This window comes from Bidens hawaiensis, unplaced genomic scaffold, assembly GCF_021521415.1.
Source record: "Bidens hawaiensis isolate Kalapana, Puna unplaced genomic scaffold, B.hawaiensis_p1.1 tig00003544_1, whole genome shotgun sequence".
NCBI lineage: Eukaryota > Viridiplantae > Streptophyta > Magnoliopsida > Asterales > Asteraceae > Bidens > Bidens hawaiensis.
In genome coordinates this window covers 467,009-487,030 of record NW_027491202.1, presented here as the reverse complement: position 1 = coordinate 487,030, position 20,022 = coordinate 467,009, and the positions used below count along the sequence as shown (strand labels likewise).

The 20,022-nt window shown below is 34.7% G+C and overlaps 1 protein-coding gene across 2 annotated transcripts; it reads left to right on the top strand.

Moving 5' to 3' along the window:
* The first annotated feature begins 12,947 nt into the window (after positions 1-12,947).
* Positions 12,948-15,165, top strand: LOC143623837 (nudix hydrolase 14, chloroplastic-like). Of its 2 annotated transcripts, none has more exons than XM_077094653.1 (4): positions 12,948-13,256; positions 14,130-14,305; positions 14,378-14,564; positions 14,645-15,165. In XM_077094653.1, the coding sequence occupies exons 1-4, from the start codon at positions 13,074-13,076 to the stop codon at positions 14,876-14,878; spliced, it is 780 nt and encodes a 259-aa protein (XP_076950768.1). In that variant the 5' UTR covers positions 12,948-13,073; the 3' UTR covers positions 14,879-15,165. The 2 variants fall into 2 exon arrangements, with proteins under 2 accessions (XP_076950768.1, XP_076950767.1); XM_077094652.1 differs by having other exon boundaries at positions 12,960-13,256; positions 14,130-14,300; positions 14,373-14,564; positions 14,645-15,161.
* The last annotated feature ends 4,857 nt before the right edge of the window (positions 15,166-20,022 follow it).

Genomic DNA, 20,022 nt, shown 5'->3' with positions numbered 1-20,022 from the left:
CTTACCCTACCTCCTTGAACAGGTTTCCATTCGTGTAACAAATTCTAGTTACCAGTCATGTGCCGGGAACAGTCACTATTCACAACCCAACGATTGTTTACAGCCCTGTTCAGCTGTTCCTGCACGATTAAAGCAAAGGATTAAAATCTGGGGACCCAAGACCTACTGGTCTTGGGTCGATTAAATCTGTTAAACTGCATCCCGTACATTGATTGTCCAAAGTTATTTTGAGAATGACTTCTGTAAGTTCTGAAAGGATACCTTCTTGTGGATTGACTATGAGGCCATCCAAACCATCGAGAATTAACAGAATTATAATTGTAAGTTTGGTTGTTAACTGGGAAAAACTGAGATCGATTTCTTTGAAATCTTGGATTTGTGCAATGTCTGAAATTTTGTGTGTTCGCATTTTTACTAGTATAATAATTACCATTCATTTTATTCTCAGTTTTCGGAGGCCTCATTCCTCTAGATTTTCTCTGGTTTAGAGGGAAATCAGCAATAAGGTGTCCTATTTGATTGCATCTGAAACAGCTCATGTGTTCAATCTTCGTCTCAACAGTTGTTTCAGATGTTAAGGTTGCATTACTATTCGTTTGTCTAGCATATGGTGGGACAAACGGGTTTAGGGGAGAGTTCTTTTCAGTTGGCTTATATTCCTTCCCACGTTTTAGTAACACTACCTCTTCTTTTATCTCACTAGATTCGGATGTCTTGTCCGAATTTGATGAGACAGAACTAGGATCAGAAATCTTAACATTCGAAACTGGCTTACATGTTTCGCTTTTACTAACTACAGGTTTTTTAATCGTAACTTTGACAGGAACTGTCTGACTAATTTCAACATCAACAGATTTCTGAGTACTAGGATCATATGTATAGTTATGGTTATATGGTGGTGGAACTTCAGAATATCCAATTTCCCCCTTTTCAACTGGGGAACGTTGAACACTTACTATGTGATCAAGCATTGCTGAGGAATTTCTAAACTGTTCAATTTTTCTGTTTAGTTCCATCACTTTTACCTGGAAATTAGCTATCTGTTTATCCCTTTCAGCAATTAGTTTGGTTTTCTCTTCTAATACTTCATAACTAAGATCAATTACTTGTATTTTTTCAGCTAGGCTGGCTTTAAGACTTCTGACATCTTTTTCACTAGCTTTTATTTTTACCTTATAGCTGTTTTCTCTAGTTTTAGTGTAATGATGATATTCTTTTAACGTTTTAAATTGAGCGTCCAAAATAACAAACTGATCAGTTATTGTTTTCAATTGTTCAGACAAATTTTCACATTGCATACAAGGGAGTTCAGAACTTACCTCTGAAAGCTGATCGTTCAATTTTGCCATGTAAGCTTGATTTCACCGGTCTCCCTCTCGCTTCCTCCAGTTTCGATGTTAAATAAGTTAGCCTGCTCGAACACTTCCTCAACTTGCAGATTCCAGTCGTATCCCCCATTCTGTCTAGACACCATAGCCCTATTCTCATTACCTCCCCATTTTGTTGTGTAGGCCTGTTCTGACTACGTTCGACTCTTTCATTTGTGCATTCCTTAGCAAAGTGACCATTCTGTTGACAGTTATAACATCGAAACTTTGACTTATCAAACCCCGGTCTTTCGCCAACGAACTTTCTACCCGTTTTCTTCATGAACCTTTTAACTCCTCTTACTATCATCGCCATCTGCCACTGTAGATCCATCTCTTCCAGATCATCAGCATCGATCTGATCATAGTCTTCATCTAAGGTTGCAGGGTCGACTATTTTACCTTTGATGTTGTTTTCATAAGATGCAATGAAGGATGCATAGAGAGCAAACTGTTGTTCAGCTGATGTAACACTCATGGGCATCTGTGAGTAGTTGTTGGTCGGAACATTTGAGGAAAAACTACCATTTGTGGCTTGAGGTTTTGAAGAATTACTTCCTCCAGCTACGAAACATACATCACCATCCATGTTGAGAGTCACATGACCATCTTGAGTTGAGTCTCCCTTTGAGTAATAAGCAGATGATTCTGACCTTGAACTTGAACTAACTTTTGCACCATACATTCCCGGATCCTGAACCTGATCAGTTGGTGTCTCTTTCCGAACCATGTTAAGTTCAAAAGTTCATAATTTATTGACTGTTGTTTCCAAATCAATATCGGCAAACTCTTTATCTTCTCTCATCAAAACCGTGTACATTTCCCATTTCGGTGGAAGAGCATCAAGAAGTTTTCTACAATCTCTTCTTCTTTATAATCAATTGAGTAATTTCTAAGTTCGGTCATCAGGTGATAATATCTTGTGATGATATCATCAAGTGATTCATTTTTCAAATATTTGAACACCGAGAATTGGGTTTTTAGTAGCTTAATTTTTGATGCACGTATCCCCACATTACCTTCAAATCGATTTTCTAGTGCTTCCCATAGCTCTCTAGCGGTTTTGTATTTTTTGAAGGTATGAAGAATCTCTTGTGGAAGAGCCATGGTGATTGCTGCATGAGCTTTACTCTCTGCCTCATACATTTTTCTCTCCTCCTCATTCATCTTACTGTACTTCATTATCTGATCACGACCTTCAAACACGGTTGTTGGTGGAATGTATCCGTCTTGTATGCACACCCACATCTTAGCATCTTAATATTTAACATACTGTTCAACCCGATCTTTCCAAGCAACAAAGTCGGTACCCTTAAGCATTTTCGGAGCCTTAGTAGCTGAACCTGCTTCCACCTCCATTTTCACCAGTTCCGTAATGTTTATAGAAGTTATCTTTGAAAGAAATACGACTCGAAAACACAAAGAAACCCAAAAAATAATATTTTCTTATTCTGAACAGTACCCAGTAGGCGAAGTTATGCTTAACTTCGGGTTTAGGCGAAGATATAAGTTTAAGCGAAGTTATCTTTAACTTCGCCTGTCTCGCAAGTTCGCTTGAATTAAGCGAAGTTGTCATTAAGCGAAGTTAACATCAGGCGAAGTTAAGAAGTAAGCGAAGTTAAGGGTTTAGCGAAGTTGAGTATAAGCGAAGTTAAGCTTAAGCGGTTAAGCTTAACTTCGCTTATACTCAACTTCGCTAAACCCTTAACTTCGCCTGATGTTAACTTCGCTTAATGACAACTTCGCTTAATTCAAGCGACCTTGCGAGACAGGCGAAGTTAAAGATAACTTCGCTTAAACTTATATCTTCGCCTAAACCCTACAAACAGTGGCGGCAACTTCGCCTGATGAACAAAAGGTTTTTGCAGGTTTTAATTTGACGTATTGTGAGGTATGTGGAGATGTAATGGGTTGTATTTGATAGTGGGAGATGGTTAGGACACAAAACTCAGTATTTCAACGTAAACTCGTCCCGCGAATAATCGAACGGAACGATTTCTACACTCGGGTGATAATCCCGAACCACACAATCACGAGCAAAAGCTCTGATACCAATTGTAGGTTCCCAGCCGGATCTACACGGAAGTATCTCGTAGTACGTAGGTGCGGAATCCCTACATAAGACGATACGAGCGTAGCATGCGTTATACGATAATACCGAACACGAACACACGTTACAATACTCAAAAGACACGTTGTATTGCAACTTCTTTAACACGTGATATGCCAATCACCAATACGTACTGAAAAACTGTTTCCAAATAACCCGTACATCTAACATATATAGTTATCGACAACTTCGCCTAACAGGCTAGGCGAAGTTGTTGATAACTTCGCTTGTTCCACAAGTTCGCTTATATCAGGCGAACTTGTGAGACAACTTCGCTAAAACATAACAAAACCAACTAACACTATTACAAACACTAGATACTGAACTACTGACATCATGTACCAACAGTATGAGCATGTATGTCTTAAACGAAAACAAAGTACACTTGTCTGGGCGGCTCTATTGTTTTTATTATAGCATTTAACCATATTTGTGGGATATCAATCTAGAAAGTGTTAGTCTGGGAAACCGGGTATGACTTTAAACCTTACTAGTATTAATGGTGATAATCTACATACCAATGATGGAGGTTGGTGTTTGCTTTAGAGTTTCTTGAGGGTAAACAAAAGATAGTGTGGGGACGTGATGGTGGGTTAATTTGTATATGTTTTAGTTCTTTTATTATTTATTTTTAATTGTTTATTTTAGGAACTTTGATACTTCATACGTGTATTATTGTATTTCAGGTCACAAGCATTAAAGTACTCAATTCGGACCTGTTGTGGCATGGAATGAAGACCCGGGATGTCCAGCACGCGAAACGAGACAAAACAATAAAGTTTGCTGGTGACAAGACCCATCGCGTATCACGATAGGCTTGCTTGAGGACCCATCGCGTATCGCGATGGGATTTAAAACTTGTGTTGACTTTCTGGTCCATCGCGATACGCGATGGACCAGTGAAGACCCCATAGCGTATCGCGATGGGGGGTGCAGACGGGAAAATTAGGTTTATATGATATTTTTCATCATAAACAACCCTAACTCCATTTTTATCAATAAGAGGCGATTCCAGCAGTCCAAGAAGGCGATTTCACCATCATAGCTCGTGCCAAGACCTTACACATGATCCATATCATCCATATTGAAGATTTAACGATGTCAAGGCTCGGCTAATCCCTACAATCGCACCCGGGATGTATAGTTTGTAATCTTTACAGTTTTTCTCATGTGATTAAGAACATTCTTGTATGATTATTGATGATTGATATATGATTAGTGATGTTTGGTATTTCTGCGTGTTCAATCGGTTTATGTTTATGTTAGTCTGAACGATTTGTTACCAGTTGCTAGATAATTGATCATATGACTGTTTGGTTAGATTGAATACGATAAAATATACGATTGCCCTTAACTGAGTCACACTGGCAAGGACTGTTTGATAACCAGTGCCGTGTGTAAAGTGATTGTTGATGTCTAAGGTTTTGTCTGATTGATCAGTCTGTAGTTAATCATTACTAATTAATCTGTTAGGTTGCATGAGATAACTGTAGGTTGCTTACTTGAATTCCCGAGTATGATTTGTTTTGTTAATTGCTTGAAACTCGTTTACTTGCTTGTTGCTTAATTCTCTAAATTCACTTTAATTGCTTGTGTGATCAGCACTAAAAACCAGTTACTTCATAATATAAAATATGTACACGAATCACATTGACCACATACTCCTGGTGGATATGATACCTTACTTATCCTATCTAGGTAATTTAATTAGGTTTTTGATTGACTTAAACGACGGTCATCACTTACCTAGGTTGAAATTTTATTGCCACTTTCGTGATGCATGAAAAATTGGGAAACAAGTCCATGCACCTCATAAAGCAAAAAAACATGATTTCAACTAAAATAATTTTTGAACATATTCATATGAATATTTTGGTCCTTCACATATTCAAAGCTACGGAGAAAATTTCTATACTTTGGTTATGGTAGATGAATTTCAAGATTTACATGGACATATTTTACTAAATATGAAAATGATGCTTATAAAAATTTAATGTCATTTGTAAAAAGATTCAAAACCAAAAAGGTTGTACGATAATATCCATTCGTACCGACCATGGAAAAAGAATTTGATAATGAAGTGCAATTTGGAGAATTTTATGATAAACGTGGTATAGCACATAATTTCTCGGCTCCTCGCACTCCTAAATCTAATGGGGATGTTGAGAGGAAAAACCAAACTCTTCAAGATATGAGTCGAACAATGCTTATTGAACAATATGTACCCCAAAAGTTTTGTTGTGATGCCATAGCAACCTCAACCTACATCATAAATAGGGTATTGGTTACGCTGGTGATGAACAAAACGCCATATGAACTCTTCAAGGGAAAATAGCCTACCTTGGGATATCTTAGAGTGTTTGCATGCAAATGTTTCATCTTGCACACTAAAGATTACTTGATTAAGTTTGATTATAAAGCTTATAAGTGTATCTTTTTGGGATACTCTCTTAATAGCAAAGCCTACAGGGTCCTTAACAAATCCACAATGGTTGTGGAGGAATCCCTGAATGTTACTTTTGATGAATCTCCATCTATGAAATCACCACTTTTAGTTGATGATGGAATATGTGAAGAATAAGCAACAAGAAACATTAAAATTGAAACCCCTAAGGAAACCAAAACCTTAGACAATGTTCCTACCATAGAGGATAGCCAAATGTCAAACATAAAGCATGTTAGAGATCATTCTTTAGAATAAGTTATAGGCAACCTAGATCAAAGAGTAAATATTATAATATTTAAAGCCTTTGTTCATTTGTAGCCTTTTGGTCAAACCTTGAACCGAAATGTTAAGGAATCTCTCACATATGATATTTGGGTTGTAACTATGCAAGATGAGGTGAATCAATTCACTAGAAACCAAGTTCGGGAATTAGTTCCTCTTCCTAGTGGTCATACCATTGTAGGAACTAAGTGGGTCTTTAGTAACCTAAGGATTTGATCAACAAGAATGCATTGACTATGAAGAGACTTTTGCTCTAGTTTCCAGACTGGAATCCAAAAGGATTCTACTTTCTTTTGCATGTGCTAATGATTTTAAACATCACTAAATGGATGTTAAAAGTGATTTTATAAAGGGTATAATTAATGGAGAAGTTTATGTATCACAATCTCCTGTTTTTGAGGATTGTGTGAAGCCCCATCATTTTTTTAAACTTCATAAGGCTTTATATAGACTTAAACAAGCCCCACGAGCATGGTATGATAGAATTAAGACATTCTTGCCTGGTAATGATTTTATTATGGGTAAAATGGATAATAAATTATTTTCTAAAAAGAAAAATAATGATCTATTGTTTGTTCAAGTATATGTTGATGATATTATATTTGATTCTACATGTCAAAACATATGTGACGAATTTGCTAACAAGATGCATGATTAATTTGAAATGAGTATGATGAGTGAATTTAGCTTCTTTCTTGGTTTGCAAATTAAACAATATGATGATGGCATGTTCATTAATAAATCTAAATATAAACGTGATATTTTGAAAAGGTTTGATTCTATGAATGTTAAACCTATGGATACACGTATGGCTACAACTACTACCTTAACCAAAGATGAGGAAGGTGAAGTATTTGATTGGGATCTTACTTTATCTAACCACAAGTAAACCGGATATTATGTATAGAGTTTTCTATGTGCAATATTTCAAGAGAGTCCAAAGAAATCATACTATAAAGACGTTAAGCTCATCTTTCGCTACATCAAAGGAACTATATAATTATGTCTATGGTATGCAAAAGGGGAAGGTGTTGATATCATGTGCTTTGCCAATCCAGATCTTAGTAAATGCACAATTGAAAGAAAGAGTACAAGTGGTGTATGTGCTTTCATGGGACTTTCACTAGCATAATGGTTACGAAAGAAACAAGCCTTCATCCCTCTTTTCACAACCGAAGCTGAATATGTCGTTGCCGGTATAACATGTGCACAAGTGTTATAGATGACACGAACTCTTGTGGACTATGAGGTAAGTATGAATTCCATACATATATTTTGTGACAATAAAAGCGCTATAGATCTAAGTAAAATCCTATGTTGTATCTAGAACTAAGCATATAGACATTAGGCATAATTTTCCTAGGGAAAATGTGCAAAAATGTCATATTTATATTCACAAGGTTCATTTGAAAGAAAACACAGTCAACATATTCACCAAGCCATTGAGAAAGGAAACTTTTCAAATCATGAGAATAGGTCGAGGAATGTTAGAACACAACCCTTGATCAACCTTGACTAGATGGATGGCTAACTTGTTTGAGAAATGGCTAAATGAACCTCCACGGTCGATATGAGTGATCGTGTGTGTGGTTCTCTTGGAAGCTTAAAAGGAAGTAGTCCTCACGGTCGATCTAATCGAGCGCCAACCGGTCATCAAAGTAGTCCACTATTCAAATTTGGAGTCGAAATCCACGGTAGATTGAACCGACCATACATCAACCATCTAAACGACTGTCAAAAAGGCAGTTTGGAATTTAGAATCACACCCAGTTCCACAGTCAATCATACAGACCATGTATCCATAGTAAAAGCGACCTTCGACATCCATATTTACTTTATTTTAATTCCTAGGAGATTTGAATTCTCACTAGCCTCTAAAATCTCATGTGTAGAATCTCAAAATACCTTTTGATTTATTCCTAAAATGGTGAAAGTTAACTTTTGTCCATCAAGATAGTTGTTTGTGACTAATATCTTCTTGATGTTCATGTGAGGTTGATGACCCTCGTTTGAGTCATTCAAAAACCTAATTAAACTATATAGATAGAGTAAGTAAGTTATCGTATCCACCAGGAGTATGTGGTCAATGCAAATCGTGTAAACAAGATTTTTGATATTATGAAGTGAAAGATTGTAGTGCTGATCACACAAGCAAATAAGTTTGATTTTAATAATAATAAAGCAAATAGCAACTTTCAATCAGTTAACAAAAGCAAATCACACCCGGGAATTCAAGTATATAACTAACAGTAATCTCATGCAACCTAACAGATTAATCATTAACGGTTAACTACATACTGATCAACTAGACAAAACCTTAGGCAACAATAATCGCTTTACACACGGCACTGATTATCAAACAGTCCCTGCCAGTGTGACTCAGTTAAGGGTAATTATATGCTTTGTCGTACTCAACCTAATCAAACAACCCTATTATCAATTATTATAGCAACTGGTAACTAATCGTTCAGATCAACATAAACCTAAACCGATTGAACACACAGAAATACCAAACATCAATAATCATAGATTAACCATGAACAATTATACATAAACGTTCTTAGTCACATGAGAAAACTGAAAGCAATACAAACTTTACATCCCGGATATGATTCGAAGAGGATTAGCCTCTCATGGTAGCCATTAGATCTTCAATTGATGATTGGAATCCGTTAGGCAACGATCGAATGATGTTTTTTGGTGTTTCGTAGCTCCCAAAATCGTCCCAAGATGTTCCAAAACGGCCAAGAGAAGTTCTCCCCGAGTTAGGGTTTATTATTTCTTTTTATACCCTAAAAAACTCGTAAGTTCGCGTCATATATTAACACCCGGCGTAAGTTACTCCCTACCCGGCGTAAGTTACGCCAGGTCTTGTTTTCCTACGCCAAACACCACTGTTTTATAATTTGCTTACGCCCTTTGTGTCAGGTCCTGGAGTAAGTACGCCGGGACCAGAGTAACTTACGCTATGACCTAAAATTCCATATTTTCGTCTTGTTTCCAAGCCAACGCTTGTATAACATGCTGAGGCTCAATTCTCCACATTTATTAGCTTCCGTTTACTCTCCGATCATCCCAAGACTTCATCCCATGCTCGTACAAGTCCCAATTTAGCGTATTTATCATTCAATGACCTGAAATCCAATAATACACGTATGAAGTATCGATAGTTCTAGAATAAACAGTTAAAACTAAATAATAAACGAACTAAAACATATACAAATTAATCGACCATCAGTGGTCAATTCATAATCTTATCCTTTCCAATGCAAAGATTTAATAGAGTTATTTCTCAATTGGTACAAGTGTCCAACTCATGCACTATGAACTCTTTCTATGCATAAATAAATGATTAATTCGGTTTCATTCTACACGCGGTAGCAAGTCTTTCACTTGGAAACTTTATGGCTCCAAAATCCTCTATCATGAATCTTTCTCCCCAACCCTTAAGCTCTCACTCTATATTAACAAATTTCAATCTTCTCAATAATAGGATAATTCTTAAAGGTAGAGTCATTGAAAAAAATAGTCTTTCGGACTATGATGTTTATCATTCCTTCATGATTTCCTGTTGGAAAATCCCCATTGACAGTGATGAGATGATCTATCCTCGTCATCTATATGAGTTTTATACCAGGTTTAAATTTGATTCATCTTCTTTTACCATAACCTTATCCATGTACAACCGACCATGGGTTTGGACCTTTGAAACCTTTTGTGATCTCCTACATATTCTAAACAATGGTCCCAAAGTGTTTACCAAAAGTCTTCACTTGATTGATATCGGAGTATACTCGAGGCAAGAAATCGTTACAAACATTTGTGCACCACACACATCATCACGTGCGTCTTAACTTTGCTAACAAGACCTCTTTACAGAGTGTGTTGATTGGCACAAGAAAACATGAAGGTGTGTGACATTGTTAACATAGTAATCAATGTAGTTAATTCTTACTAATTTATGCCATTTAATAAAATGAATTCAATTGATTTTTGTCATTATAAAAAAAGGGGAGATTGTTGGGAAAACAATTGTTTAAAATTTAATCAACCTTATTTTTTTATTATGAACTAATTAAGACAATGCGACATCAAATTGTTCTAGTTCATCACTAATAGCTATATGTCACATGCATGTCCCTCAACACTTGATTGATAAACATTAGTCATAATTAAGAAACATTAAACTTAATCAAGACTACACACATCCAAGATCAAGATTATCAAGTTCTTGTCTACCAAGGGTTAAATCAGTATTTCTACACCAACATGATGATGAAGAAATTATATGATTAATCTATTGAAGACAAATTAACAGCTTAGCTAAGATATGTTGTTAGTTTTTATAAACTTATGATAAGTTTATAAAATTATATACATTTAAACATATTTGTTTAAATATCAAATATTTGAAAGACTTATTCTACTCTTGATAAGTAATTGATAATCCTTCATTCATTGGGTAACCATCTCTACCAAAGGGGCAAGTCAAACTCCAATGTGAAATGGGTTGAAGCTTTGGTTGAAATTGATAAAGTATGTTTAACTACATGAGTGAAATACTTGACTTGTGTTTATGGAGAACTGAGAAGTGATTGAGACATGTTCTCACATGTGTTAGCCAACATTAGAAGAGAAAATATAAAGACAATGACCGCACATAACGTTCATATTGGTAAAACCAATGTGAAACGGATTGGGCGTCCCCTTGGCTATAAATAGAAGACATATTTAAATCAAGTCTTTACCCCTTTTGCTCTACAATAATTACACACACACTTATAGGTTAATCTCTTCCAATATTCATGTCTAATCAAGCTTCAATTATAGAGTGAGGAAATTATAAGTGTAAAATAAAAAAGAAGATATTTTCTAAGATATCATCCAACCATCTTACTTATAATTTGAGTGGTCAACACTAGAGAAATCTCTAGTGTTTTAACAAGTGAAGAATCATCATTAGTTGGTGATTTGAAGGGGGGTACATTATCTTGATATAGTGGTTTTGTATTAGGTTGAAATTTTTATCTTGATATATAGTAAAATTAGTTATTACGTGAAGACTTAATATCTTGATATAGTGAGATCAGAAGAAAATTTAAAGCTAAGTACTTGATAAAGAAGATAATCATTTCTTTTAAAGAGTGAGATGTTTGTATTGGTGATCCCTATCAGTTGAAGGACCCAAGTTCAAGACTCTATTTAGCCGGATTTAACGTTTTTAAGTTTTTTTTTAAAAAGAAATATATTTTTGAAACCAAGACTCCATTTTTTAAATTAAAGTTTTTGGTTGCTTCACACAATAAGTTAATAAACATTTTTTAAAAACAATTTTTTGAAATACTAGTAATTTATTATTTTTCTTTATTATTTATTATTTCTTTATTATTTATTAATCAGCTTCTTTTAAAGTTGATTAATGGTGAAGTGATTATTTAACAATCAAGAATAGCCTATGAGAATTTTAGAGAGTTGTTGAAATTGTGATAAAAAACATAAATTTGGCAATAAACATATAAAAAACCCAGCATAATTTTTTGACATAAAATCTCTCTACGTGTTAAATTTGAACAAATTTGCATATCACATTCGGATGTACTGCTTCCAAGTTGTTCGATTTTTTGTTCACAATGTTGTTTAAATTTAATATGTATATGAACTTTGTGCGTAGAGGGAAATTTGTAGAAAACAGAGAATTTTTATGTTGGTATTTTACGGTATTCGCCCATAAAAAATTGGCATGTCAAGTGAAATTTTGGAAAACTAAAACTGCTTGCCAAAGAATTAAAATTCATCATCATCATCATCATCATCATCATCATCATCGTACTCAGTATATCCCACCAATAGCAATGCTATGGTAGGGTCTGAGGAGGGTAAGATGTAGACAGCCTTACCTCTTTCCCATAGGGATAGAGAGACTGCTTCCGGTGAGACCCCCGGCTCGATAGTAGTTTTGCATCAAGCCTTGGACATAAAGCACATAGCACTCAATCATCTGGACACCGGCTGACTGGTGCATGTGCCCTTGTCTTTCGGCTATCAACACCACCACATGATGCCTGATTAACCTTCCGCCACTTTTAACGTTATTTTCATGAGATTCGTAAAATAACGTCAAAATTAGTGCAATTTTACTTTTGCCCACCCGAGGGTTCACACATATATACATTATATGCGCGCACCGCAAGCAGGGCGTCAAAGAATTAAAATTGACTGGTAAAATAAACATGTAAATTGCCCAAATCAAAGATTGACCTGTTTTTACGATGAAAAGGATAAAAACTAAAAAAACTTTTGAAATAGGGAATTTGAGTTAGAGGGTTGGGCAAATCGTGTATGGCAGTTTGTCACATTTTCCGGCCCCTTGCTTATGATCCTGGCAACTCTGAGGGTAACCCAACCAATATCCTTTTCAAATGGGCCTCTTTCTAGCCCATTTTCCTCTATCTAGTTTGGTCCATGTACGAGTCTGCCAGCTTTTGGATCCGCTCATAGAATCATGAAACTTGAATCCACACTTTTTATATAGTTCTCATGGTCATGGTATAAAGTAACAAACATTGTACCATGGGTCTCAGATATCTTAAGCATGGGTTGACTTTTGAGAAGTCACTTCCAAATTTTTTTTGACAATTCCACAAATTTCACTAGGCAATAGTTTTTCAAAATGCTACTGATAGAGTAATCTGCAATTTTAGATAATATATCAACTTTAACATATTAGGTTTTTACTATTTTTTTTTATTTTACACCTCAGCAAAGTTCATATAACTATATAAGATAACTGGAGAAAGAATGATACACTTACAAAAGTCAACATCATTTTGACTAGTGTTTGATAGGATGATTTGGATATTAATTGAATATGAAAATTAAATTAAATAATACTTCAAAAGAAAAACTTGATAATTTTATTCACAATATAACAGTTAAAGCTTGCAGGAATGCTATTGGTTGCTCTTTATTTGAACAGTGGTTAAAGAATATCCAAAGTGAGAAAGGGCTCCTTGCAGATGGATCTTTGTCTTTAAAAAAAGTTCTCATTCAGGTATTATCGTAAAAAAAATGCATCTATTTTTTTGTGTGCGGGTGCTAGGCATGTAAACGAACCTTATAGGGTTTGATAGATTATAGTTTGAATTTAGGGAAGATAATGGAGATATAAAGGAAGAACGATTGTATTAGTGAAACGGAAACGTAAAGAGAAAGTTACAAGGATAATCCAGGGATATGCCCTCTCTCCATCATCGGAGCCCTAACAACTTAACTATTTCAATCCCTATCTCCCTAAGGATGTATTAACATATTTATAGAAACGAAATTACACTTAATACCCTTCTAGAATAGACAAATGACACTTTAAGGCTAACTATAGCATGATTCCTATCGAAACAAAACCAAACCAAACGTTCAATGAACATGACGTGAACCATCGGTGGGAAGTTTGTTTATTTAATAAATTACCTAACTTGAGCAAAAAAAAATTGTTCATTTAGTTAAACGAACGAACAAGAACACGTGTCTCGTTCGCTCATTTATATTTGTGAACGTTTGTTCATCTGAATTTGTTTATGTTCATTTGTGTTTTGTAGTTTATGTTTGTTTTAGTTCGTTCATTAATATACTCATTACAATTTTTTTGGCCCATTACAACTTGATCTAGTTTTGATAACTCTTTAGATCAACACATTATTTTTAACTGGTTATAGCTCAGTCGTGTTCGTTCGTTTACTTTCACGAACCAGCATTTATATTGTTAATGAAAAACAAACAAACACAGGCATGTTCATTTTCTTAATGAATGAACGTGGACTACATTCGGATAATGGACGTACTCCGTTCGTGTTCGTTTGGTTCGTTTACATGCCTAGCGGTGCGATACATCTGTTATGTTTGATCTCTACACGTTTTGTAAAATTAGGGGGTGGACATGTTTGGCAAGCGTGTCGGCTTTCTCAAGTTTAAAGCTGATGTCATCGATAAGGAAACTGGACAAAACGTTCCAGGTATTGTTTTTGCAAGAGGCCCGGCAGTAGCGGTTCTAATCCTGCTGGAATCCGAAGGGAAAATTTACACTGTTCTTACCGAGCAGGTAAAGTGTGTGATTTGCATTTAAATCATAATATTATAATTTTAATCATATTAAAATATGATAATATTTAAGGTTAGGGTGCCTGTGGGGAGGCCGATGTTGGAGCTGCCAGCTGGCATGTTGGATGACAATGTAGGTGATATTTTCGGTACAGCTTTACGTGAGGTCGAAGAAGAGACTGGCATTGAATTAAAACTTGAAGACATGGTTGATCTCACATCGTTTCTAGACCCTTCCACTGGAAACAAAGTTATCCCCTCGCCGGTATTATAATATTAGCAACATTAATAAACCATATGTTTTGAATTTTGACGACATTAATCTGTTTGATGTTTTGTTGTTAGGGTGGATGTGATGAGGAACTTAGTTTACTTCTGTACAGAGGAAGTGTAAGTGCAGATGTGGTTAAAGAGTTGCAAGGGAAAGAAACCGGGCTCAGGGAACATGGTGAGCTGATTAAAGTGCATGTGGTTCCTTATGATGGACTTTGGCGTTTGACCCCTGATGCTAAAGTGTTAATGTCGGTCGCGATATATGAAATGGCTAAAAAAGAAGGCTTGTTGCCTGACAAAAACTGAACGAGTAGAATGTAATTTGATTTGGCAAATGTGGTCAACAGGTACAACCTTGGCAAATGCAGACCTGTTATGAACTCCACGGCAATGTTGTTTAACCGCATTTTGCGGCTTGATTTTCCACCCACTTTTTGTAGACAATTTTGTAATTGAATCTATCGACTTGAATAGCTGTTTTCGCTGAAAAGGTGTAGCGATCTTAGTATCTAACAAATGTTTTTAGACTGCTAATCATATGTAAATAGAAGTGTATACTTTGGCAGTTATGTATTACTTGAACCTTATATTGGCTAGTATTACACCAAAGATACATTTACTAAATGGTGTGTAGGGGTCGATGTTGGGATCAAATCGGACCATTTTTGTGTTTTTGAAAATTGTCTAGAAACTGTTTATGTGTTTTTTCTTTTTTTTTTTGTTTGGCTTTGATTAGGTTTTGATTTTTTCGGTTTTACCACGTAGGCATGATATTTTTGGGCCCGAAATTTCTTGGCCGAGAATAATTAATTTGGACCTAAACTTGATATTTATTAATTAATTGGTGTATATTTTTGCTAAAATTTTGAATATGTAAATCCTCTTCGATCTTAATTCAAAAATATTAAAATATGCAAGTAATGTAGTTGGTGTTCCTCAGGTAAGTTTATAATGACTTATGTTTTATAAAAATAAAATAAAATAAAATAAACTTATTTACGTATTGTAAGTTTTATGATTAAAAACAATTTAAACTATAAATTTAATAATTTAACTACAAAAAGAATTTTAGTAACTTAAACTATTATAACTAAATAACTGATAACAATTCATACTAAAAGTTTAATAATACGCTCTTAACTTTCATTTTCATTGAAAAAAACAATTATATTTGCAAAAATATTATAAATCAATACTTAATTTTGGTCAAAAAAACAATGTGATTTCCCATCTCGTTTATAATCATCAATACTAGCGAAATAAAGTAAAGATTTATTATAATAATTATGTGAGTGAAAATGCACCTGACAAAATGAAACTGTAATATAGACATTTACTTGGTTAAATAGTTACAGCATTTTTAATGGGTTTTCTATCTTTATTTTTAAAAGTTAACTAAAAAATATAATTTTTTTAATTTATACATCATTTTTTAATAACCTTTCCCAACTCATTCTCCATTGTCATCTCTATATTTATTTTTCTCTCTTTTTCATTTATTATCTTAACTCCTAACTATTTTGTCTTATTATCATTTTCAATATAAATTGATTTCTAACATATATTTATAGAAGAGTAGTTGGAAATGGAGTATTGTGACAACACTTTAAATTTTGAGGCTTTTTATATCATTTCACTAAAATTTAAAGATGAAGTTTGGAGATAGAGAATGGGTTGAAGTGATTATTTAGATGTTTTTTTTCTAAATTTTTAGAAATGAATATGAGTATGAAGAATTCATTGGGAATACTCTTAGAGCATTCTTATCACATCCCCTATAATTATGTGTGGGGAGTTTGCAAATTACAGGGTGGGGTTGTGAGTGATTGTAAGTGTAAATTATATGGTGAAGAGAGAAATGTAGTGATTTTTTGTAAATTTGGGAAACATTGTTTGCCCCTATTTATTTTTTAATATTTGTTGGATTGGTTGTGAGTAGAGGAGAGAGAAAACTGTAATGATAAAGGTATAAAAAATATTAGACAAAATGGAAAAACTCGTCCTTTATGTTTACTTGGTTTTTCAGTTGACGTCCTTTAGCGAAACAAATGCCAGAAAACATCCTTTATGATTAATAAACGTATCACGTTTTGTCCCTTCGCACTAACCCAGTTAAATTTTTTCGTTAAATGTCTTGCACATAAGGGTAGTTTTGTAAATTCAGCCTTTTTATTTAATAATAATAAAAAACCATCTTCCTTATCAAAACAAAACCACTCGTGCTTCATTCTCTCTGCAACCACCACCGGTACCAGTTTCCGGCCACTGCCGCACCTCTTGACCACCACTATCGCGCCGCCGCCGAACCTCTTGACCACCACTATCGCACCGCCGCCGCACCACTTGGTCGTCTCAAATACACTCCCAGCCATGTTTTTCAGGTTCAAGTCACCACCACTACCATCGGTCAGATCCAACACCACAGTCACCGTCGCCGGAATCACCTCATTATCCCTCTCTCGCCCCATCTTTATCTCTACACCACTAGCATAACCAAACCCTAACACACCACCACACTCGCGCTTAGAGACAAAACCACCCATCAGTCACAACCAAACCAGTTCCTGCAGCTCCTTCCCCTCCGGCCACTCTGATTTTTCATCTTAACCCTTTCAAGATTTGGCCGGCACAATGATGGTCATTCTTAGTCGGTGGTAGTCTGATTTAGGGGTAATAAGCCATTGAAATTGATTTTGGGGTTTGAGTTTTAAATGAGTGTCGTACAATGCTTTTTTTTCAATTGGATGTGTAAATATGTTAAGGCAAATAGATTAGTTCATTTGTTGTTGTGATACACTCAAATTAGAGCATCTAGTGTGTTTGAATTGTTGAATTGGATATTTATTTATGGTTTCGCATGGAAGCCCCTTTCGTGTATAATCTGATGCTGCATAAAATAGGAAGACAAAGGATGATGCTGGTGTTGGTGGAGAGCCGACGATGGTGATTAGTGGTGGTGGGTGGGTGGGGGTGGGGGTTGGTGCCTGCCGGTTAGGGTTTAAATGGGACAAAGAGTTTAAAATTGTGTGTTTATGAGAGAGAGAGAGAGAGAGAGAGAGAGAAAGAAGAGAAAGTGAGAAAGGAGAGAGAGAGTATAAATGAGGGAAATGATTTACCCTCATGTCACTGATAACTGGGTTAGTGGAAAAGGACGTAATGTGAAACATTTTGGAAACATAGAATATGATTTCAGTCATTAAGTTTTCTAAAGAACGACTATTGAAAAACCATGAAAACATAAAGGACATGTTTTGCCATTTTGTCAAAATATTATTTAATTGAACATGAAAGAGAAATGTAGTGTTTTTAGTGTAATTATAGAGATAAGGATAGAACATTCTCATCTCACTCTCTATTTCTAAACTAAAAATTATACTAAAATCCACTATATTTTCTCTTTCTATTTCAATTAAATAATATTTTTTTATGCTTTTATCATTATCTTTTCTCTTTCCCTCACTCACTACATTAAAAAATATTAAAAATTATTTGGGGTGAATAGTAGTTTTTCAAATATACAGAAAAATCATTGCATTTCTAAAATATAAACACTCTTCACTCACAACACTCTAAATCACCCACAAAATTATAAAATATTCCTCACATAAAATAGGAGTTTGGATGAGAATGCTCTTAGTAAAGATTATTATTATTGCCAATAAGTGATAACTTATAATTTAGATTATTAAAAGTTTACAAGTTAACTATGGTTTTTGTCCCTGAGGTTTACTTATATTCTTGCTTTTTTTTTTCAAAAGATTTTTTTTTCTTTTCTTTTTCTTCTTATAATTTTATATTTTGTCAATTAGTTTCATTTTTATATCACTTTTAGTCCAATACACCAGCCCCATTAAATAATTTTAATAAATATTAAGGTATTTTGGTTTTTAGCATGAGATACAACTAGTAATTCATAAATATAATATAAATAAGACATATAAAAATTAAATATAAAAACACCCCTTCTTTGAAATTGTTTGTTGATCACTATTCACTAGTAACGCCATCATCTTTCTTTTTTTTACCCTTATCAATGAGCATTCCGATTAATGTTTGTATGAATTGTTAATAATTCCCGTTTTTATTTATTATCAAATGAAAGACCATTTCTTTTATTGTAAATGAGGAAAAAAATATAAATCTTACCAAACAGACTTTCTAACTGTTGGAATGACATTGCTTCAAGATATGACAATTGGTCATGTTCACGATATTCGTGGATGCATCATGCATGTGGATTCAATCGTCTTTAGTCTTTACAATCTTCTTACTCAATGTAGAGCAACCGTAAATGAAGCAACGAATTAAAAGGCTAATCTGTTAACCTAAAATATTATCGAAGAACTCGATTACAAAAACTAGGAATCCAAAACCATTGATCAAGGAACACCCCAGTTTAAATCTTTATTCTTTATCCTCATGTGTTTCATACAATATAATCACCATAACGCGCAAACAATAAAAAAACGGTTCTAAAATAATCAAAAAACCATAAGTTGAAGAGAGTTCTGATTAGCCGGAACTCTTCTCCAGATCTTGGTCTGTATATAGTAGATGGGATTGCAATTGGAGGACTTGTGGGATTTTCTTCTCTGGATGAAATTAAGGTAACATAAGCAGCAATCCCAATAACCGCACTTAAAAGAGCTAAAACAGCTCCTGATGCATAGATTCCAGGCTTCACAACATAACATGTAATATAACTCATCTGTTTCATCGTTGATTCCAGCAGCGGCCAGCAATAGAACCACGGCTATAACCGAAGCTATCCTGAATGTTAAACAAAAAACTTTGTACTATTTTCAAATGTAACAATAATCATGGCAAATTAGTACTGTAATAACTGCCAGACTAGCCATTTTGATCATGGCTCTTGACTTTTTTGTTTACTTAAATATCATTTAGCTCTTCTTTCAATTAAGAAAATGACTCCAGACAGAAATTTGTCACACGGGATGCAAATTTGTTGCACCATGACTAATCAGGAATTTTAAAAAATCAAAACTATTTTGTTAATTATCTTGATTAAAATGGCTATTTTGGTGACTTTTCCTTAAGAAAAACTATGAGGTGGTTGTCAAATACCATGACAATATATAAAGAAATTTCGAAATTGGAGTCGAATTAGGGTCGCTACGACAACAAGTACTTCCACCAAAGGTGACGGTTATGTAAATTCGTGTAACGATTGCAAACACTGCTGCTATGATTCCTAGGGCGAGGGCTGGACTACTTGGATAAAGACATGAATCACCCTCAATATAAACATCCGACTCCTGCATGCATATATGCGTACACCATTTACATTGTTAAAAACTAAAATACTTGTTTAGTTTCATTTCAGAGGAAATATATTTTCTATTCTTTAAAACTTTGATAGTGTTTTTTACCTTAACCCTGGTGGCCTCAGCTGCAAAACCGGTGGCCGCAGATATTATTCCTGAGGCCTG

Excerpts from the sequence above, each read along its gene's own strand:
- LOC143623837 (XM_077094653.1), top strand. The coding sequence starts at position 13,074 with ATGAAAATTAAATTAAATAATACTTCAAAAGAAAAACTTGATAATTTT. Across the intron at positions 13,257-14,129 it reads TAAAAAAAGTTCTCATTCAG|GGGGTGGACATGTTTGGCAA; the intron begins GTATTATCGTAA and ends TTGTAAAATTAG. Across the intron at positions 14,565-14,644 it reads ACAAAGTTATCCCCTCGCCG|GGTGGATGTGATGAGGAACT; the intron begins GTATTATAATAT and ends TTTTGTTGTTAG.